The 23,140-nt window shown below is 40.3% G+C and overlaps 2 protein-coding genes across 22 annotated transcripts in view; one reads left to right on the plus strand and one right to left on the minus strand.

Moving 5' to 3' along the window:
- Positions 1-3,364, plus strand: part of madd (MAP-kinase activating death domain) — a 52,527-nt gene extending 49,163 nt beyond the window's left edge. For 13 of the 19 annotated variants that reach the window (XM_044355351.1, XM_044355398.1, XM_044355329.1 and 10 more), the window contains one exon: positions 1-3,364. In XM_044355351.1, coding sequence (XP_044211286.1) covers positions 1-114 — 114 coding nt within the window. In that variant the 3' untranslated portion in view covers positions 115-3,364. The other 6 variants (XM_044355393.1, XM_044355388.1, XM_044355396.1 and 3 more) reach the window with 1 other exon arrangement.
- The window catches only part of bbox1 (butyrobetaine (gamma), 2-oxoglutarate dioxygenase (gamma-butyrobetaine hydroxylase) 1), a 27,148-nt gene continuing 7,171 nt past the window's right edge, over positions 3,164-23,140 (minus strand). For all 3 annotated transcript variants that reach the window (XM_044355405.1, XM_044355404.1, XM_044355406.1), the window contains exons 3-8: positions 22,252-22,366; positions 9,227-9,425; positions 8,248-8,353; positions 7,876-8,072; positions 7,008-7,174; positions 3,164-5,164 (exon numbers count right to left, since the gene is read on the minus strand). In XM_044355405.1, coding sequence (XP_044211340.1) covers positions 5,004-5,164; positions 7,008-7,174; positions 7,876-8,072; positions 8,248-8,353; positions 9,227-9,425; positions 22,252-22,366 — 945 coding nt within the window. In that variant the 3' untranslated portion in view covers positions 3,164-5,003. The remainder of the gene's footprint in view (positions 5,165-7,007; positions 7,175-7,875; positions 8,073-8,247; positions 8,354-9,226; positions 9,426-22,251; positions 22,367-23,140) is intronic.

Genomic DNA, 23,140 nt, shown 5'->3' on the forward strand with positions numbered 1-23,140 from the left:
GCACATCAGATCTGTTACTCAGTCCTCTGCCTTTTCTCCTACGTGGCGGCAGTGAAGGGGAAGGAGGCGGAAGGAAAACCCAAGATCCTGTCACCGAGACCTCTTCCTAGCTAGTCTACACCCCGCTCCTTCTCCCAAACCCTCCCCCGCCCCCCCTCTCCGTCCTCTCTGTGCCTCTCTACTTGAAATGGCATCTCAGCTCTAATACCACAGACTTCTGACAATCCCTAACTTTATTCTAAGCACACAAAACCCGCTCCCTTCCCCTCTTGTATATACGAGCCTAAGATCCTTTTTAGACCCTGTCGTGTAGATGTGTTTAACCTCGGTCTGTGATGTCGTGTAAATACTTCCGACCCCCTCATCGCCGTCGTCATACCGACTTGCTAAATGTTTGCCTGCTCCTTAACTCAGGAGAAGTGACTCCCCCTCGATCTCTTCTCCTCTGTGTTGAACGTCTTCTATTGTTCCCGCTGCCAAGACCCAACTGTTTTTAACGATAGGAGACGTGAGGGATAGCCCCGAGGCACAGAGTGCATGCAGGTCCCGTGCACAGCCTTGACATTCACTACAGAGTAGCCCCCCCCCCCTACCCCACCCTCACCCCAACGCCCCCCAAAACCTCTCCCCACTTCGTCTCCATACGACTGTGTGAGTTATTCTGTGCTATGTGATTACTGTAAAGTTCCAGTCTGTCCAAGTTTGAAACTGGTGAAACATCCAGAGAGCCTCTCGTAGTGCAGGATGTCCCGTACTGAAAAATGCTACTGTAAACTGCACCAGAGCACCGCATGTAAACGCTTCTTAAAAAAGGTGTTTGAACCCTAAAATAATGTGAGTGTTCTCAGATGTGTTCTCTTTGCCCTAGCTCGGCCCGCCAGGCTGAATTACTGTTCTAGTTCTACTGTAAAATTTCTCGTCTGTGGTCTGCTGTTATCAATTGCATGTTGAGGATGAAAAAATAAATATTATATATATATTTCTATATATAGTATTTATTTAATATATACATATATTTACTGTACATTTCTCTGAAAATGAAAAAAACAAAAAAAAAAAACGTTACAAATTGTTGATTTGCTTGATGTGCAATACAAAGTAGTTAGCCATTGCCAGAGCCAGGTTTTCTTGAGTTAACTGGCTTTCACAGGGTGAAGAATGTAAGAAAGTACTTTTTTTTTTCTATAGAACATATTGATTGAAGTGAATATGATGACTTAAGTGTGACATGACTGTTTAAAGTTTGTCTTTTTAAACGGTAAATCAACTCCAAATCACACATGGCAGCGAACTCTGCTCTGTACGGGGGGGGGGAAGCTTTGCAGCACTCAGGCCACGCCCCAATCAGTGATGTCACACCAGGTGTTTTCAAACAGCAGCAGGTAGACGTTGTTGTTGTTTTAGTGTTGGCAGAGAGTGTACAGCACCTCTTCCATTTGGATTCAGCCACTATAAGCCATGTGACGTGTTAACACGTTATTTTGTTTATGCACAGAGCCGTCGATACAAGTTGGCATATTGCCGTGTTCACGTTATATCGTTCAGACTGCAAGTAATCACCCGAGATGTAAAAACAGTTCAGGTCAGTCTCCAGTTGTAATTCCAGGTCTGAGATCGGTGGACTTGTGACAGCTGTGATCTCCCACTTTGTCTGCAGAGCCTCCGTTAGCTAATTAACTCATTTAAAAGGACCTATAGACTTAATATCTGGTTCCAAATATAAAGGCAACAAGAGTAGCTAATATAGGCAGTTTGTATAATGTGACTACAAGTTCAACAGTAGAATCATGTGTGAACGCTCCTGAGTCGGTTTCCTGTTCTTCACATGCCGCTGACGTTGTTTCAATGCAGCAGAAGAAGAAATTGGTTTGAGGTTGCATGGATGATGTCACACTTTCTGCAAGCGGTTGGCATTGATTTATTTAATGTCTGAACAGGTCGGTCATTTCACAGGTAAACTGTCACATCTTCTGACAGCCTTCGTCTGAAACGGTCTTCTGCTGCCATTCTGTTGACCTGTACCAGGAAATTTAAAAACAAAATAAATTAAAAAAAAAAAAAATGCTGCATCCAAATACAAGTCAAGAACTTTCTCTCAACTTTTATAAAGACAAAAAAAAAGACAAAGCAGAACAACAGCAGAATGTCACGATTTCTGATGCAGGCGATCACAAACATTTGACCTGGGATTTAAAATATGCAGCATCCAAATATCAGCAGGTACCCGTCCTTTCTCTGAATCTTTTTAAAAAGACTGAATAACATTAATAATGACAACATTCACTTGTTGAAAGCGTGACATCATCTACAAACAAACACCTCGGGCTGGAACTATCGATTATTTGATCCCACAATTAATAATTTGGTCCGAAATATCAGAAAATCATTAAAAATACCTTTTGTAATTTACCTGAATCTGAGTTAACCTCTTCACATTGATTGGGTTTTAGACTGTTGGTCAAACAAAACAAAGATATCCAGTTTACTATCACAGGAAAACAGCAAATATTCACATTGGAGAACCAGAAAACTGCATTTTTGGGCATTTGTTTAATAGCTGACTTAAACAATTAGCTCTAATTCAATCATTACAGTTGTCATAAGCAGTCCAGAAAAAAAAAAAAAAAACACTTGCTTTTACATCACTGATTGAGTTGTGAAAAAGTGCCGCAGTTTCCTGTCCTGTGATTGGTTGTAGATTTACCCTTCAGACATGTTGAAACCTACAGACGTCGTCATCTGCTCCCCGAGGAGAATCGTCAAGTCTTAATGTTGTTTCTGTTCCGTGATAGTAAAAGAAATGTTGAATCTGGTCCCATTGCTGACCTGTTAACTTTCACAGTGAGCGTGTTTGTGTGTGTGTGTGTGTGAGTTCGTGTGTAAGTGTGTGTGTGTGGGTGCAACGTGAGTTCATGTGGTGAACAGTTTCTCCAGATCAGCAATATATCGGTACAGCTATATCACTGGAAGATGTTTTATTTTGATTCTGACATGCTTGTATTTCTAAATAACTGAACTGTGCAAAAGAAAAATAATCAGTAGGATGTTCACAAGATGCTGTTTCCATTCATGAATAACGCCGCACATAAAATGTGTAAATAGGACAGAAGTCAGTCTGAAGCATCTCTGGATTTGGTTTGGGGAATTGGACACAGCTCTTTCTGCTTCAGTTAAAAGGATGTTTTTTTTTTGTTCTTTTGTTGTTTTTTTTAAACTGGATTATTACAAACACCTCTGTCATTGTACTCGCCGGTTGCTGTAACGAAAATGAAATGAGATGCCAGGTGTAAGTATTCCAGTATTTGAAAAGGTATTTATAGAATATGTACAGCTTTGGCAATATAATAAAGTTGTCCCAAATGAAGCTCATTGTTCTTTTTTTATGAATAATACAATCTAACTCACACATCGACTTTGTAAAAGAATAAAAGAGTAGAAGAAGAGACGTTTGGAGCTTTGAAGATTTTATTCTAGCGAGCGCTGTGACAGTTCAGTGAAACATTTTTACAAAATGCAAGTTTGTCTGATCGTTTGAAATATTTGGCTCCAGATTGAACACCAGCACAATCTTTAAAAAGTTGTATTTAAGACTGGATTAAGGGAATAAAGGCACATTATTAAAATGTGCAAATACACAGTCGACCCACCGCCGCAGAGGACGAAACATCAATCAAACCCACTAATGGTAAACAAGTCTGTGAATGCATGACCACACTTGTCTTTATAAATGTTTTAGGTTACACAAAAAATGCCTTAAATAAATAACTTGGCAACTCTTGATGTGGATTTAAAAGCAAAATTCTATTTACAATAACAATAGTGAGCAAAACAGACTCATCGACATCAAATCACAATTTAATAGCATCAAAAGTCTGGATATTTAAAGGGTTAATTAACTACATAAAACATTTTATCCCGTTTTATCCTTTAATATGCAGAAGTTTCGAGGTTTCTGAAACTTTTGTCAACCATATCTACACGTTAGAAGTAAACAGCAGTGTGTCTTTCTATGAACTGATGATCCACACTGTCAGATGTGGTTTCACACGGGGGTGTTTGTGGATTATCCAGAGCAACCGGGACACAGTTTCTGGAAAGACGAGGTGCCCTTCAGTCTTTGCAAATGTATTTTTTTCAAAGCTCTGAACTCCAAATACGAAGTTAAGTTTTCACATCTATTGCACTGAGGTGGAGAAGGAAGTTTTTGCTTGACCAGATGTTACTGGGGTGAAGTAGAGAAATACATTATGTCTTAATTATGTTGTAATTTGAGTGAACTGACCTTTAAATATACATCTACGGTTAGTTTGCGCGGCCAGCTGCGGTACAGCTACCAGTTTTAAACTTGAAGGCAATTCAGACTGAATGAGGAGAAAGTCAAGGATGTCACATCCTTTGTGAAGGCACATGATTGTACAGTAGAGGTAGTGAAATACTGTAACAGGCAATAAGAAAAAATAATGCCTTATTATAATACTACTGACATTATCGTGTACTATAATACACTGTGGAGTAAAAGGACAATATATAAAACCAATTATAAAAATCAGCCTATAAAAATTTGTCACTAGTCACTATGACTAATCAGTCCAAAAGCCCATTTAAGTTATAATTTGAATGTAAAATGTCTTTCCTAAGTCTCTGCTGAGATCATTCACACCATAAATGTCATTTTTTTGCATTGTAGTGTTGCATTAAGTGTCATAAATGATAGATGATGTTCCAACTGATGAGGAAAAACTTACTACAGGAAGAGTCTTCACTTATCTAAATCACTGATGCATAATCTAACCGACATCTATCATTTGATGCTTGACTACTTCACTCAGTGAGCTCTTGACCTGCTGTCCGCTATTTCAGTATCTTTGCACTTTGCCCAATGTAATTTCAGCTTTTTAAGAGCAACATTAAGTGTGGCTCAGTAGTTTATAGCCGCCTGGTACCGTTTAGATTCTCTGCAAAGGCTGTAAAGCTACGTATTTAATTTTGGGGTTTTCCTGGGCTCACATGTCCTCGTTGACGGAGCTGCGGAGAATCCGGAGACGAGACATGACTTCGTCCCAGTCCAGGTAGGCGCCCTCGAGGTGTCGCAACCGGTCCGGCCTGCTGATGTAGCTCTTCCGGCCGTGCAGCAGACGCCAGTTATCAAAGGTCACGATGTCGCCTGCAACACAGCAACACCCAGAGATCAGATATAAGAGGGATAATTCATGTGATTTTTACTTTATTATCTCAGTAAGGAATTAGATTTTGTTATTTCTCTCCATCACAGGGAGGTCGGGGTCGGCTACAGCAAAGTTGGTAGTTGTTCAGCTGGAGATAAAAAGCCTCAATATGTTTCAAACTAAATGTTTTGGACCGCGTGACAGCGTCCGAGACAACCATCAGACAAGTGTCGACAACACCCGACAATCACACCCAACTTCATCCAGCGAATGGCGGAGGTGTGAAAGAACTCAGGGTTTTAACATCTGTCTCAAGTTCTCTTTTCGTTCTTCACACAACTACTTTCATCTTTTTTCATGTGAACAACGTGTAACACAGCATCACACTATCAACACACACTGCCTGAAAGTGTGATTTGCACGATCATCTCTCTAAGTGCCGGGACGTTTGAGTGTTATGTTGCCTCAGAGTCTGGACCTCTACGGTTACAGTAGCGTTTCAACAGTACATGTTGAACTTTTCATGTTTTCAGGTTTTTGAGTTTTAAGCTGTTGCACGCTTTATAGGCCACAGGAGTACAGGTCATGCTGACAGGATGTGTCAGTAGGAAGTAGGAAGTACAGTCAGGGCCACTTTAGGCCTCCTATACTTATGAAATATTAGGCTTTGCTACATTAAAGCTGATGAACTTATGAAATAATGAGTGTTTTACTTTACTTACTGTGATAACTGTGTTGATTCTGTTGACTGTATTGTTTTTCCAGTAAATAAACACCTCGTATGTACAGTATGTTGCATCATGACAGTTGCAGAAATAACAAATTGAATTGAAATGACTGATGTGTTTAAATCAATACATAAAGCACTTTGACAGGTATTATATACAGTCTAACTATCCTGCCAGGAGAATTATCTCGAGGCTATAGTCTGACTCTGTTAATAAATCTGACGTGCTCCAACACGATCTCTTCGGTATTCTTACAATAACACAGGTTTGTAGAGCTGAACGATCTCTGCAGCGAGCGTGTAGATGAGTCCTGAGAGGGAAACGTGTCCGCCAGCCACCGACCGGACTGCTTAAAACATAAACTCAAGTGAACTTTTAACACTGTTTAATGTTTTCACGCTTACTTCTGATGGCTGGTCGTCAGTTTGCTAACACATAAAAGCTGAGAAGGCGAGAGCTTTTGTCAGTATCAGACTCAAGAGTACGAGGCTGTGACTATTTCCTGGAAGCAGTACGTTTGTTTGTTCATTTTTTTTGCCAGCGTTATCTATGACAGCAGATTTTAGAGTGTGATTACGCCAGACGGGTATAAACACTTTTGCCTTTAGATGTGGTTGAATGACATGTCGTCCTAACGGGTTTGTTTGAGGCATACTGACCCTGAAGCGTCCTCAAGGACACGTCATTACGATGGATGTTTGCCAACATTGAATCTAGGGTGCTGCTGTTGAAACAAAGGCGCCATCCTGCTACAATTTAATGTCCTTAACGTCTCAGACAACATCATTATTCCCTCTGTGTCTCCTGATGCTGAGGACACTTTGCTGAGCAGTGATTATTTAAAGAGGGCCACAATAGATTTGGGTAATTTGATTTGGTCTGGAGCGACAGAGATGACATCGACATCCTTGATGTCGTCATGACCTTGTTGACGCTGCTGGATATCAGCAGAGTGGATCCTTCTCTCAGAGCCTCACTGTCATTTTTAAGTTATTTTTAGTTCAAACTTGAATCATTTATAGTCTCTTAAGACTGTAAATGTGGTAAGGGGGTTAAATAAATGAATTTATTTAAACATATATCAGTAGAGTTTTGAGAGGAGGTGCTTGCTGACCTGGCTCCATCCGGTAGGTGACCACGTTCTCCGGTCGGTTCATGATATTCACGTAGGCCTTCAGCGCTCTGTAGAAGGGCTGAACCTGATGTAAGGGCATGTCCAGCACTGAGTCTCTGGTTGCGTTGTTGTAGTTTATCCTCAAGACTCGACCCTCGGCGTTAACGCTGCTCAGAGAGAGAGAGAGAGAGAGAGAGAGAGAGAGAGAGAGAGAGAGAGAAGGACAAACCACCAGATGATTAGTTTAACAGAAAATTAATCTGCAGCAATTCTGATAATCAGACACTGTCTATTTCCAGCTTGTTAAAGGTGAAGGTTTGCAGTTTTTCTCTTTATTACGTTTCTTGTAAATGTAATTAAACAAATCTTTATTTCTATAAAAATACTTTGGGTTTCGGACTATTGGACAGATAAAACGAGCAATTTAAAGACATCATCTTGTGCTCTGGGAAACTGTGATCTGCATCTTTCATTATTCTCTGTCATTTTCATAAATTAAATGTTTAATCAATTTTTAGTTTTACCTAGACAAGATTTAAAATGCCTCGTTTATTCACTGGACACATTAACTTACACTACAATACCAAAAGTATGTGGACACTCTAACAGTATATATCTACAGTATGTGATTACTTCTCTAACATCTCATCCCAAATGCGTTGCTGTATCAGCCTCCACTTTTTGTTAAGGCATAATAATTACCAACAGCAGATGGCAGTGTCCTCCTACAAATCTCTACTCACTCGACGATGAACTGCTGCATCTTTCTTTAATGCATGTCATTTCCAATTTGCGTTGTCTGGATCTTTACTACACAGAGATGTTATAAACGCGTGTGACCGTGATCTGACAGGCCGTCTCCACTCACTCGATGATGCATTTCTTGGACTGCAGCATGAAGTCGCAGTAGTCCGTCCCCGTGTCGGTGAAGTCCACTTGGAGCGAGGTGAGGGTGTCGAAGGCCTCCGGGTCTTCTCTCTGCAGCTGCTCGGCCATGTGGAAGCCATCCACCACCTCGCTCTCCCCTCCATCCACAGCCTGGTTGATGCAGTGCAGAAACTGCACCTACACACATGCCGGACAAATGTTCGTTTTACAACACAAAAAAAGGACATAAAAGCCAAATACCGCCAGTCAAAACAAACATATAAAAGGCTGCAAATAAATTCATAAGTGATAACATATCTGTTTAGTGCAGTTTAATCCTCTAAATAGACCGAGTAAGTCAGATTTTACTCACTCCAGGAGCAAAGTGTAATGCAGGATAGTCAGTGTGGAGACTGAGCTTGCCTGACGTGTAGGCCACATTGTTTGCCATGTATTTGTCCTGGACCTGCCATGTGTGCCTGAGGATAAAGATAACATAAGTTAATAAACTCCACCTTAATTATTTAAGTTTGGCTTTAGAAGATCAGCAGCGACAATTAAGCTGTGTGGAGAGAAAAAGGATGAGATGAGATGAACTTTGCGGTGATCCCTGAGGGGAAACCGGGCAGCTTCATAGCAATGCTTAGACGGTAGCTTCTGAAGAAGATACTTCATTGAGATGCAGCAAGAGTCCGAGCGCTAATGAGGTAAAGTTATCTTCCATGTTCTGTTTGCCTGCCTCGTTTGGATGCCTGACTCGTAAAACAGTCTAGTTTTTTCTGATGGCAGGTCTGCAGCTTCAGTCTGCACTCTCTTTACTTCCAGCAGTATGAGCTCATCTGTTGGCAGTGGAAAAGCTTCACGCTCCAAACCTCTGTTCTGACTGAGTGCACCAGGTAATTCCTCTGGCTTATAAAAGCTGGAATGCTTTTAGGTTGTTTTCCCCGTCTCTGTCCTCAAGTAATCAGCACCGTAATAAGTCAAAGTGATGAACTCCCTTGTGATGAAAGGGGCCAACAGATACTCGCTAAGCTTCTCCATGGAACCAAAATGAATCAAAGTTACAGATAATTGAACAGTGCACACATTTTCCTACACATTAATGTTGTAAACTGAGAAACTTATATCAAAATATCTGGTTGCTTTTTCTGTGATTCCCTAGAAAGGGAAATAAAGGTAAATAAAGGTCTTTTGTATGTTACTTTTACTAATAACACTCCCCGGGCTCTGCTCCAGAAAAAATACGCTCAGTGGAAAATTCAACATTTCAAGATTTAGAGGGGCCTTAGATTATTAAACAGTGGCTTGGCCGAGGATGACTGGAGCAAAATGGGTGAATGTCAGAGTCTTACCCGTAGAACGTCAGCCTGAGATAGCCAATCCTCTCGGCGAGTCTGGCCACATGGCCTTGCTCTGCCGGAGCCCCCTTCAGGTATACAATGCCAACGCGGCGCAGAGCCAGGAGCCAGGCCAGCGCAGCCTTATCGTCATGGAGGACTTCCTGGTAGTCGGCTGTGGGGATACGTAGTTTGCGGTCCCAGTAATAGCGCTCTGAGAGGAGAAAAAGGACACGGAAGAAATATCAGTTAGTGGGGGGGGGTTTTTTTCATTTGTCTGACAAGGAATAAACCATTTCTGCAATGCACCGACATGAAGCTTTTCCACCCACCAGTGAGTCTTGGTCCAGTCCTGTAGCTGCTCTGTTAAACAAACAAAAGCTGTACAACAGGAGCAGAATATCTACCCATCATAACTTTATCAGATGTCATATTTTTCCTCCCCGTAGTCTGTTATAACCCGCCACGTTCTTTCTTTTAATGCACACTCTTCTCCCTGCTGCAAGAATAAATCTCAACTACTGTTTTATTCAACAGAGGATATTGGCAGGTTTATGTGGAGGCATAAATGATAGGTACATATGGACACCATTCACAAAGCATGAATTCACAGAGATACTGAATGTTTTCAATAGAGAAACCTGCGTCAGCATCATACCGTGGTTTGGTACATCTGATAAAAATGGACTAGAACCACCCAGGTGTGCAGCAGAGATGAGCATTAGAGCGTGCCCGATCCCTAATACTTTCCATAACACATGCATCACTACCTTTAGAACATGTTTTCCTCTGAGACGAGTTAAAAAAAGGCACATAATGCATCTGGTCTACTAAGGACAAAGAAAAACAGGTCAACAATAAGTACGAACACACACTCTCCCAATAAAACGTGCAGTTGCCATTTTTCCAATCTTAGAAATAAAAACTTCATTTAAAAACTGTATTTGAAAACAGTTTTATGTTTGTGTTAATTATAGGTCTGTTATTGGCTTTCTTATTAAAACCCATCTCATTTAAAGAACTTTGCAGCTTGCCACTGCATGCGATAGTCTGCACACTTTAAGATGAATAGCTCACTGAGAAAAAGCTGCATGTCTCCCTCAGACAGACAGAAGTGGAAAAAATCCTCCCACTGCTCTCCACCCAGCTGGCTCCACTCCTTTTTCCATGGAGCCTCTCTCTGGTGACTTCCACAGAAACAGCTGCTAAGTACATTTATGGGAAGAGGAAGGTTTAACTGAGGAGATTGTGTACCTGTCTGATGTTTGTGGCTCCTCCTCATGTCTTTTTCAGTACCCGCTGACTTTCAAAAACAAATATGCCAACTTGCTGCATCACAAACAGATTACAAGGCCGAAGCCTGCAGGAGAGATGGACACATAGCAGGGCGAGCTTGCTGAACTTCACGCATAATTTATCACTATTTAAAACTGTGTCTGGAACTTTGAAAACTAAATGTGACTGTTTACTCTGAGAGGCTGTGAAGATTTACAGTTGCAACAGACTTTAAAAAACTAGCGATGAGAAACTGCGGGGCCTCGTTTCTCAAAAGGCAACGAGTCACAAAGCACGCCGAGATGCAACATCAGTCGGAAACACAGTGATCATCATGACTCGCAGACCTCCCTCCAGGCTGTTGTCACAAACAATCAGTTTCTGGCTGCATAGTTCAAAGGGTCAGGAACTCCCCGCTTGTTAAAACTTGTCAAGAGGGTGGAGGGAAACCAAGGCTAAGACTGAGAAACTGGGGCAAAGGTCAAGCCTGAATGTTACAATTACTCTTGTGAAACTGGACCTGGATGTCTTGTACAGGTGCTACGGTGTTTAAGCGCCTCGGTTTGAGGTGTCACCCATGACAAAGAGGCTACAGCTGCGGTAATAGTGAGCGTATACATCAGCTGTGCAGACCTGGCCGTGGTTCAGCTTGAATCTCGTTTTGAAAACTTATCACGCTCGCCGCTGTCGAGTGAGTTCACATCGTGTCGGCCGCCGGGTCGAGCAGAAGATGAGAACTTTACACGACTATCATGTAATCAGCTCGTCACATGGGCTTTGTTTTAACTGGAAAGGCTAATCACAAATCTTAGATGTGAAAGGATCACAAGGAAATATTTTTTTAGCCTGGTCAGCTCACACTGGTCGTTGTCAGGGGTCTTGACATCCGAACTGTTGTAGATATAAATCTGATCCAATTTGGAACATAAAACAGTATTTTACACTTATTCCACTAAAAATCCATGGTACACTACCTACCCACACCACACCTTAGACACAAAATTAGTGACTAACTGGTGAGCATTTAGCAGCTTAAGAGCCTGATATTTCCTTCAGGATTTGGTGGAGACTAAAACAAAGCTATAAAGGAGAGTGAATATTGAACTAACATTAATCAGGTGGCTAGAAATACAACTTATGCTAATATGTGTGTCTGCTGGATGTGTGAATGGGCAAACTTTGCTATTTCAATTTCTAAAAGGTAATAACAGGTCATTGTTGTGTTAATTATTTGTTTCTGCTGCCCCAGAGTGGCCAAAACATAATTGAATTCAGGTGAAACTTTCCATGGTTTTCAGACTGAACCAAAACAATGAAGTTGTTGGTTGGAAAACCAAAACAAACAGCTGAAAGATGCTAAAAATCTCAGCAGATGCTGCCGAGGGGAACTGCAGAGTTGGGTAATAATTATCTGTGGATCTGTCATTACAAGTGACCCCTTTCATGTAAATAAGTAAGTAAAGCCTTATTTATATAGCACTTTTTTAAAAACACACAGTTACAAAGCACTTCATAAACACACACACGCAAAATTAAAACAAGCAGATTAACAAAATAGTTTTATTTACACAGAGAGCAACAGACCAAAATGAAACGCAACAAGACATGAGAACAAGAAGGGAGGTTTATAGAAAGGCTTGCCGATATAAACGGGCTTTTAGGCGCCGTTTAAAACAGTCCAAAGATTCAGCAGATCTAATAGATTGCAGAAGATGATTCAACAGAGTCGGGGCTGAGACTGTGAACCTTTTGTCTTGCAGTTAGTGTGGGGGGGGGGGGGTAGACAAAAGGCCGAGATTTGAGGATTGGAGTGGTTGAGAAGTGGAGTGAGGAACCAGGAGGTCAGAAACGAAGCTTGGGGCAAAGTCATGGAGTGCCTTATACATAATCAGCAGGGTCTTAAGAGTTGATTCTGAATTTTACAGAAAGCCAACGGAGGGAAGCAAGAACAGAGGTAATGTGGGACCTAAGGCTGGTTCTGTGAAAATAGACACTTGATCCATTGGTTATATAAAAATATTGATTATAGCCGCTTTAAGTAAGTCAATCCCTGCAGAGCTTTCAGTGACTCTCTGAGGAGTGGACTCTTCTTGTGACAAAGCGACTATTCACGGACTAAAAGAGAGACATGAGCGGTGATTGATGCCTTAAGACTGTTGATATAAAGGCATTAAGATGAACTAAAAAGAAAACAAACTGGAAAAAGTTGCAGAAGAACGACTTAAAGACGAATAAATCGAAGATTAAGTGAACAACATTAGATGACTCATCTGAACTCCAACATGCTTTCATGTTGGCTTCAGCGCCCTGCAGCAGTACAGGCTGATGTTCCGGTCTCATTGGTGTGTAATACTCACAAATACCCCCTTATTCACCAGACGCTAATTGACCGCACTGTTTTTTTTTTTCCTTCTACAAAGGCCTGTGTGTCAACCTAACCCTCTCTTGCATAGTTTCCAGCTGTGGTTAACGGAGATACGATGTCAGAATTAGCATGTGTGTGTTTTTAAATACCTGCGTGTAAGAAAACACAGCGAGGGGGCGTCAAACTGAGACAGTCTTGAGTTTCTGCTGTGTGCTCATTTGTGTAAAAAAAAATCACTGAGGTTTTCACAGGAAGGACTGTGCTTGAAGGGACACCTCTGACAGTCTGACAAGATAGTATATGTGCATAATCCCCTCCCCTGTTTCCCCCCCCCCCCCCCCGGTCGTGGTCTGCTACAGTGGCTTTTCCAGATGAGGAAACCTGAAGCCGCGGCTCCTGTGGCTGTCATGCAGCTCTCCCCTCACTGTGCTCTGTTAAAGCTCGGAGGGCTGCGTTGCTCTCCTCTGCAGCTGGGAGCGCCTTCAAAGCTCTGGTTCATTCACTGCAGTCATCCAGAGAGCTTTGTTTTGTCTTGGTTAAGTTTTATCACAGAGCTCGGATCAGCTCACTTCAATGGGCCATCTGTGGAATGCACACTGGAGGGTTCAGTGTCAAATGAGCATAAACAACCTTTTTTTTTTTTTTTTTTTAAGAAATAGGCTCAATAAATTGAATTCAATCTGTTATTTATGGCAAAAACACATCTTAGAGATTTTACTGAATATAACAGCAAAACATTAAATATTTAAACTTAGGCATTCATGCCTTATTTCAGCTGCGATTCAAATAAACCATTGTACAATATTTCCATTTTTTGAACGCTTCTGTATCAATAAAGGCATCTTTCAACTGACAGTTTGTTACTTTTTTTCCAATATGTACTAAATCATTGTTTAGTCTCTGCTAATGCTTGCGTAAGTGAATACATATCATAACAGACTATTATTTGAACCAGGTTTTCCACCCACAACTCAGCTTGTGTACAGCTGCAAGTATAAAATCTGATTTATGATTTGCGTTCTTGAGAAGATATAGCATACATATTACATATACAACTCACTAAACTATATTAGCCTGACAACTTAGAGCTACTAAGTTACTTTCTAAATTCATTTTTAAAGGGGAATAGCAACATATCTGATGACTGATTAAGAATTTTCAGATGATTTCTTTCCTAAACAGTCAAAAGTAACTGTGACCTATATTTTGCCACCATATTTATTTGTCCTTGTATAGAAGAGACACATTCAATCATATTCTTTACTCAACAGTCTAAACATTTGCAATATAATTAAAGAAACTGGCCCCGGTTATATTCCAGTTAACAATTAGCACATATGTTTGTGTTTTCACAGTGTACCTAAAATCTCTGTCTGTGCGTATCCATGGAGCTGCAGAGTCACACCACCCTCCCCTAGTTTCGACAAACACACCTTTATTTATGAGACAGACCTGGATGACAGAGCAGCCAGCCTCTGATTTCCCGGTTTAGAGGAGACAGACTAAGCAGTGTTTCCTCACTGGAGAGCTGCAGGCCCTCCGCGCACTAATCCAAACCCAACTCTTTCTCCCTCGGCAGGTTTAGGTTCCCAAAATTCTACTGAGCCTTGCGGTAGTTTGTCAAATTAGATCCTTTTTGCCAACTTATACTCAATGATTTCATTATTATCTGAAGTGCCAAGCAGAGAGTCTGGGTCACCAAAAAAAAATGAAAAACCCAGTTCTTATAATCATGATGTAAACGGTGTTGAAATAGCAAAAAGAGATGACAATGAAAGGAGATTTGACCCAAATACAGTGAATTAGAGGAATGCACTGAGAACTTAACTGTGTCTGTGTGTGTCTGTGTGTGTGTGTGTGTGTGTGTGTGTGTGTTTGTGTGAAAAATAGTGACATTTGTTGAAAAAAGGCCAAATTTCTCAAGAAAGAGACAGCTGATATGTGGAACATTTGGCTGACCTACATAAAAACAGACTCAGCTGTCTATTATAGCACAATAAGCCATGATAAAAGCTAATTTTGACAAATGAAAACACTGAAGTCATACAGGAGATTTAGATTCCACGGATTCCTTTCAGGTTGATAACACAAGCATGTTCACGTGTACGAGAGCACGTGTGTGGAAAGTCAGCTCTGTCGGAGCTGTTAATGGCGTGTGAAGTGATGGTCAGCTTTGGGAGAATATACAAGTTTTTCCCATAATGGACCTCCGCAGTAATGTTTCCAGGAGCCTTTCTGTCAACTGCCGAGTGATGACATGGAGGACTAAATTCAGACCAGAAGGCGAAGAGGAAACATCAGCCAGACAGCAAATTGACGAATCAGCTGCTACACAAATTAATAGAGCAGTAGAAATATAAGCAGACTACAAAAATCTAAACTTAATATGTAGAAAGGTAGAGAGAGATGAAAGTTTAAAAGTGAAAATGACTGTATAAAATGCTTAAAAACTTACTTAGCAAATGTAAGGCTGAAAAGTTTGAATTTAAAAATATCATGTTTACAAATGATGCTATTTTCCACTCCTGTTAGGTCTTCGGACAGTCTGTTCTAAATAGAGAGATATAATCTAAGACATACTCAGACTCAGAAAGCGGAGGTGCACCCGTTACTGTTTATACTACACTGGGTTTCTGCATGTGTCCACACATGTGGAAATGGCGTATGGTTATAACAATTTTCAGCTGCACTTGGACATCCGCAAAGAGTCCACAAGGACCCTCATGGGCAGATGACAAAGGGTTAGTTCTAAAGTACAATACTTTCAAGATTTTATAGTCAAATTTGTACAAAAATAAGTAAAGCTTTTAAAATGTTTCGAAGCAACTTAAACTGTTTTTTTTTTTTTTGGTAGACCAGATAGAAGAGCATTACAATTTTCAGGCCTGCAAAAGATCATCTGTCTGTGTTGGTACCACAATGTTTTACCAAGTACCACAAAGAGTGTGACAGATAAATTACAAATTGCTTGTGAGTGAGTATTTTCCACCTTGTTTTTAGATCACATATGGCCTTCTGCGCGGTGCTAAGATCGATTAAGACCAGATCGTTGAGGTTAAGACATGATGAAATGCTTAGGCTTCTTTGACAGGCAATCATCAGCTTAAGGTTAGATATTTTTCAACTTTTGGCTGCTACTACTGACTGGAGGCGTTCTTGGCAGGCTGGAGGAGGATGTAATAGCGACAGCTGTTACAATGAGAGAAATCTCATCGCACCTTCAGTGTCGTCACTGTTTTCTGTCAATTGGACTCTTATAAACTTTTTCTACAATAAATTCAATAAAATGTAGCTTTTTCAGCCTAAATACTTTCTTTACATTTTGTGATTTTTTGTGTGTGTTTATTGATTGAGTAGCCTTGTGTTTTTACTCAGAAATTTCTGTATAAGGGGGACAGTAAAGTGGCCAATTATAGCTGTGACCCAATTCAGAGGATGGACCTTATATGAAAAACCTACTCCATGAAAGACTGATGGCCAGGCTAAACCTGCACGTCTTCCCTAAATTGGTACACTTTTATTACCAGAACAGAAGAACAGTATTTCATGAGACAGGTGTGTAGGAGAGGGACGAATGGATCAACTTTCAATGATACATTTATTTGCGGCGTTCGCAGTTCATTAGACAGTGTGCAAGAGTTTGGTTGCAACTTTTGATACTTTCATCACCGGGAAATTGCCCACAATTCCCCTCAAGTTTAGACTTAACTGTAATATTTCACTTCAAATCACGATTGACAAGAATGTATTATGGGATGCTGAGGTTTGTAAAAGATACACCAGTTGTGTCTTCCAAATTTTTGTTCAAAAAGAAGACTTGATTTCTTGGATGAATTTGAGGGAGGCTTTGAAATGGGACAGGTCTGTTATTCAGTATTCAGTCTAGAAATCAGGACTAATGAGGATCCAGATCCTGCATTAGGATGTGGCTTATGTGTCTAGTCCTCAATGAATGATTGGTAGTGTGTCAGCCATTTTGTATTCAGTATTACTCATTCTGCTAAAAACCCTGACGAAGGCCATTTGCTGAAAAAAAAGTTGTCTGAATAAGTTTTGAAGGGTTATCTTTCACATATTTTGTGAGACACCGTGTTCCTTAACACAATCCAAAAGGCCTCCCTGTACTAGATGTTTACTCATTTTCACATTAACACTTTGACTGAGAGAACCCAGCAGTAAAAAAGAGTAAAAACAATCCCAATCTTAGTATGTAGAGTAGAGTAGAGTATGACTTTATTAGGACCAATGCATCAATGTAACATGGAAACATGGAGCTTTGGTGGAATCTAACACTCGTCAGAACGAACTTGCAGCCAACTCTGCTTTTGTTCTGCTAATAAAATACAAAATTATCAATCAACTGGAGGAACAAAACAAACACTATCTGCCAATGATTATAATAAACAGAATAGGAAATCGATTTCACATGGTCAAACTACCATGAAACCGCCTTGAAACCGTGAAACCACATCAAACTTTGACCAGAAGAGCAGAAAGAAATGTGAAGGGAGTTTGGCCAACGAAGGGCAGGCAGTGGTACTTTCCTCTATTAGTACAACTCAACACAGTTATCATGAGTGATCACAGCAAACGACTCAACTTGTTATAAAAAATGACATGCCATTATGCCTTGTTCAGAGTGAGCAATTTAAACAGTTTGCTCAATTAGAGAATGGTCGTAAAGGCAGATTGGAAAAGAAGGATTACGTGTCCAAACTACAAAAGTGAGGTGATGTGTGAGAAAGCACTGTGAGCTATGTGTTTGGGCATATTTTTACTTTCTAAAAAAGTCCATTGAACCTGTATCATATCCGTCTTTTAAATACCAGTGACATAAAATTAGTCATGATTCCCACCCTGACTAAATAAACATGACAAGCGCAAAATGGGAGGCCTGAGACGATGACATGGTTCAAATATTAAAAGCATCTGGCAGGCGTTTGAGTAAATCACTGACAGACTTATCACCAAAAAGGAAGAGTCATTGCAGATAAGGACGTGAGTGACACAAGCCTTTGTTGTTCTGGGAGCAATTCAGCATCCTAATTCTCCTCCGAGTGACGTAATAAGTTCAAAGTGCAAATGCCAGCAAAAAATGACTGGTGTGAACTCCAAAGGTCCTGAACACATCAATGAATCAGATGTAGTTTAATGAGATATAACTGTTGACAATAACAGACCTCAAGGCTTTTGATAAAAACACTAATAAATCTGACAGCATTCTTGTCACATAGTAGTTGACTAATTAAATATTTGTCTGCACCACATTTTATGGCAATCCATCAAATAGTTGTCGAGACAATTTCTCTCTGAACCACAAATGTGAGCCTGCTGTCACAGGATCACCAAAGTCATTAGTATTTATGTATAAAGGTTCATGGCAATCAATGGATGTTGAAATATTTCATTCTGGACCAAAAATGATGGACCGACCAACCAATCCAACCACAAAGTACACAAAGTAAAGTGCAGCTGAGCTGTTTGGATGTCAGTGGTTTTCAAAGTATTTGGTCATTAAGCCAAGTGTTGGACAAATTGAAATTTTGATCTGATGGCGGCGCTAAATGAAAAATTAAGGGATCACAAAAGTCATAACAATTCATCTTGAGGGGGGTGACAAACCATCAAATAGTTGTTGAGACATTTCACTTAAAAGCATATATGTCAACCTAATGGTGGCGCTAGAGGAAAAGTCAGGGGACCATCAAAGTCATTAGCATTCAACCTCTGGGCACCATGGCTAAATATTAAATTTTAGTACAGATACATATGAAGACAAGTCACTAAAAACCAAAAATGTCAACCTCAAGTTGACCCTTGAAGAGAAGTCTGGGGATCACCAAAGCCAGTAAGATTCATCCTCTTGGGGCCATAAATGTCTGTACAAAATTTCTGGGCAAACTATTTGATTGTTGTTGAAATATTTCAGTCTGGACCAAAGCGGAGGACTGACCAACCAGCCAACTGACCTTTCCATCCCTAGAACCACGTCACTAGCTTGGCTTAAATAAAAAAAATAACACACTGGATTGCTGTGGCCTAACTCTAACCAGCTCAGACTGGCCCAAAATGATCAGTCTGTAAAACCTCAGTTCTTTTGCAAAACCTACGTAAAAAGACAGCAGAGCTACTAAACATAACCAGAATGTTGAAATTCAAAAAGCAAGACGGCTCTGCAAAAACTAAAATAAAGTGTCCAAACAATAACAACTACATATTGGGATATTGGAGAATTTGGCAATAGCATCTCACAACAGAAAGGCAACATCCAAAAAAAAGTCTTAGAAGTTAACTGAAACTAAAAACTTACATATATTGGACGGGACCGAGAACGTGTCTTTGAGAGCTCTTCGGTTACATGTAAAGGCTCAGGGATTTTGTTCGTTCCCAAGGAAGGAAATACTGACAACTGTGAGCTGTGTTTGGTAAGAACATGCAGATCTTTTCTTGACCCTAACTCTAAATCAGTTTTCCATATGGCAGAGTCAGGAGGGGGTCTGAATGAGACTCTGGCATTCATACAGACGCCAGCCTGTAAGGTCCACTGCCTAACGCTGTTTCACATCCAGACCGTACTTTGGTTCAGTTTTGTCTAGATTGGACATGCAAGGACAATAAACTAGAGTTGCTGACAAATCACATGCGCATCAAATACGCTACAGGAAACAAATTGAAAATCTACCAGAAGATCTAATTGAAGAGGTTATTATGCTTGGAAACTCATTTAAGAGTCAAATTTACTGCCAGTGAATGAGGAAAACTAGAATTTGCGCAATAATCAACTGGATCCTTAAGTGAAACTATAAATTGTCAAGATGACTGAGTGCTTAACTGTTTAAAAATAATGACCAAAGACAACAAATTCAACATGTTCTAGTTTCATTCCTGTATTTGGGAATGTGTAACACACACATTAAAATGTTCTCTGTTAATGTTTTAAGTGCACATGAATAGTAATGGTTTAAATCTCACACCAATAACAGCTGCTGCTAAACGACATACTGCGGTTTGAGTTGCACATCTCCATGGAAACGGCAAAAGCAGAGGAAGAAAACATTACTCTAGACATGAAAACAGAGGTATGGCACAAGGTGAATAATATCCCCTACGCTCCCATTTTAAATTTAACCTCACAGTGTCCTGTGTGTGGCACACTTTTACTGTTGAGGACACTTTAACAGGCAAACTTGGGCCTATAAAACCAAGGTGCTCTGCATGAAAAAGGAAACAGAACTTCAAACTTTAAACTGTGGACTGTGCTTCTGTGAGTTAGCGTCATGGAGAAGTAAGGAGTGAGAATATGAGAAAAATCCTCCGAGGTGAATGCTGTTCATCATCCATCTTTCAAGAATGTAGACCTTTCCAGTATTTTTCAGAGCAAGGAATTTCAGGCTGGCACTCAGGGGGAAATAATTAAACCCAGGGAGTGTGTGTGTGTGTGTGTGTGTGTGTGTGTGTGTGAGCACGTCATCTTGTATTGTGTTTTGGTGTATGAGCTTAGCAGTATCTTCCAGGAGCGCTCCTGGCTCTGTGCTGAGTGGTTTAAAAAAAAAAGTCTACACTACAAAATGACTATCTGTCTCTATAATGTAGTGAAGGGGATCTGTTTACACTTTAACATGAATGGAAAGGCTCTGCAACACACACACAACCCTAATCAGTCTGGAACAGAGACAGAGCAGGAGCCGCTCAGCCCTGTGGGTCCTTCAGGACCACGTGTGTGTACACAATCCGACTACAGTCCATCCCCCGCTCCAGTGAAGTGCCGCTACCTTGTTCCACTGCTGAACTTTCTCCTCTGCTGTCTGGCAGACTGTAAAGCGTATTGGGCCATTGTAAATGTACTGTAAAATTAGTTCTCCTTCCAGTCTTAAGAAAAACCTCTTTCCTTAACAACCCTGCTATGTTCCTGAGGGAAAGAAACGTGTGGAAAGAAAGGTTTAAATCAGGGGCATCTTTTATCCCCAGGAAAGGTTAGCAGAGAACGTACACTTATTTTCATCTTAACAGCTTCTGCTTAATTGCATAATGGATGTGAACAAGCATTTTGTCCATAACCTCTCAATACCTGCTGTTGCCACATGCCAACTATTGCCCTTGAATTCAAAATATTTCAATTAAAAATATCAATTAGGGAAAAAAATGATAGATTAAGAGAGTGATAATGGCAATGCCAATGCCAGAAACATCCCAAATGTATTAAAAAAAAGACAAAACAGTCAACAAACAACAGGGCCAAATTAATTTCTGCTGACTGTTGGACAAGCGTAGATTTCATGAACCAAAAACAGGAATTAGACAGAAATGTGCATTTCTGCCAAAGCAGAATCTCTTCCACTTAAATTTTTATATTGACTTCATAACAGACAGTGCATGTCATGCAGGAAAGAACACAAATTATACCCTTTCCAATGTGGTTACATTGGAAGGAAAGTATGAAAATTAGATCATCTTGTATTTTGCAATAAATTAGAGTTAATGTGGTAGCGTACTCAAGTGTTTGATAGAAAGAGCTAAATCAATGACATTGACTAATTTATCACATTTCAGCTTTGAACATTTCTGCATTGAAAAATAAAGTATGAAATTCATCAGGTCTGATCTCATCGGAGAACCAAAACGGGCTGCTTTTGGATTTGGGATTCTATTTTTTTTTATTATTATGTTGGACTGAGATATGACGGTGTAATTGGGGATTTGGATGTTAATGATAAAGTTGTGTATCAGATGGCATGGGATCTGACGTTCACGCCATGTGTGATTCATGCTAAGCCTCATCAATCTGCTAGCTTGCTACTTGTGTACAAGCACGTAACACTCCCTGCCTGCCAAGCAGACGTTGCTGTTCTCAGATACGGTTTTTGAAAATATAGCAATACATGACAGTGTTTTTTCATCCTGTGAATTCCAATACAGCCACATTATTAGTTATGGCCTCCTTCGAAAATGATCTTTGGCCATTACATTAACAGCAGAGTAATCAATTAGAAAGTAATCAGAAGTTTCAGACCAGCGCAGTTCAATCTATACTAATGTTTTTTCTCTACAGTTTGTGTGCATTATCTTATTACAATTTCATATCCCACAACACCACTGACTTCATGCTGTGAATACACATGGATACATACATTTAAGAGAAGATAAGCACATCCTAATACATCATAAATTAAACTCCAACAACGATATGTATGTGTATAGTTTTAGTGCTGGTGCCATCTCATCTAAGCCCCTGATGCACATCAAACATTTCTGTGCAAACAACAGATCACTTACAGCAGCTGTACACACATACAACAGTAATTGGCACCCAATACCAGTTCATTACATGCAATTTTAAAATTACAAAGCCTGGTACATGTATTTGTACAGTGTAAATGGAAAATATAAAAGCTGGACTCACCATTGAGGAAGAGCTCTTCTTGCATTGCCTGTCTTGCAGCATGAGAGAAACAGCGTTTCTTGAGCCACTCTGCGTCAAACACACTAGTGTGCTGGTCGGGCCACACAATGGACACCTGGGGAGGGAAGGCAAGAGAACTGAACTGGTAACAAGGTAAAAAGCTCATGATCCCCACTGGCCAAAATGTTTCAGATTTTTTCCATGTTGCCACCTCTTTAATATTTTGCTGTGATCAACCATCTACTGAAAGTGTGGTGTCTCGCTGTCAAATAAACAATAAGAGAAAAACTTGTCTATTGACTGGAAATGATGAGGTCAAATACTTGCTGGGTTTTCTGTTTTAAATGAATGCATGATTGCACTTGTTTTCAGAAAGAGAGAGTGTCTTTCAGAACAGACTGCCCTTGAAGCCAAGGAAAGCAGTACTCTCTTAGGTCATACAACTGAGAAAGCCCTACAGTACATACAAAAAAAAAAAAATCAAACAGTTTTTTCTAATTAAATGCAGATCGATTTGTTGATCATCTGCTTCTTTTTTTTCTATAGCCAGGTGAAAGCTTGTTGTGTCACTTAAAACATGTTTACTATAATACTACAGTAAGTCTTGGTACAGGAAACAGTAGAACCGCATTGGGAACTTATAGCATTTAATTTTCACCAACAAAAGGAAATGGCACAGAGCGTCACTGTGGCTTGGCAGCACTGTCACATCACAGCAGTCTGTTTATGGCTGTGTCGCACTTCAGGAGCTGAAGCCCCTGAAGGACGCAGCTTATGAAGGTGGTTCCTTTGGAGGATTTAAAAGGTCAGGCTGAACATGACATTCCTGACAAAATGAGACAACGTCACCTGACAGTTGCTCTTAAACAGTAAGCAGAGTGTAAAGTTT

Source organism: Thunnus albacares, chromosome 1 (assembly GCF_914725855.1).
Source record: "Thunnus albacares chromosome 1, fThuAlb1.1, whole genome shotgun sequence".
Lineage (NCBI taxonomy): Eukaryota > Metazoa > Chordata > Actinopteri > Scombriformes > Scombridae > Thunnus > Thunnus albacares.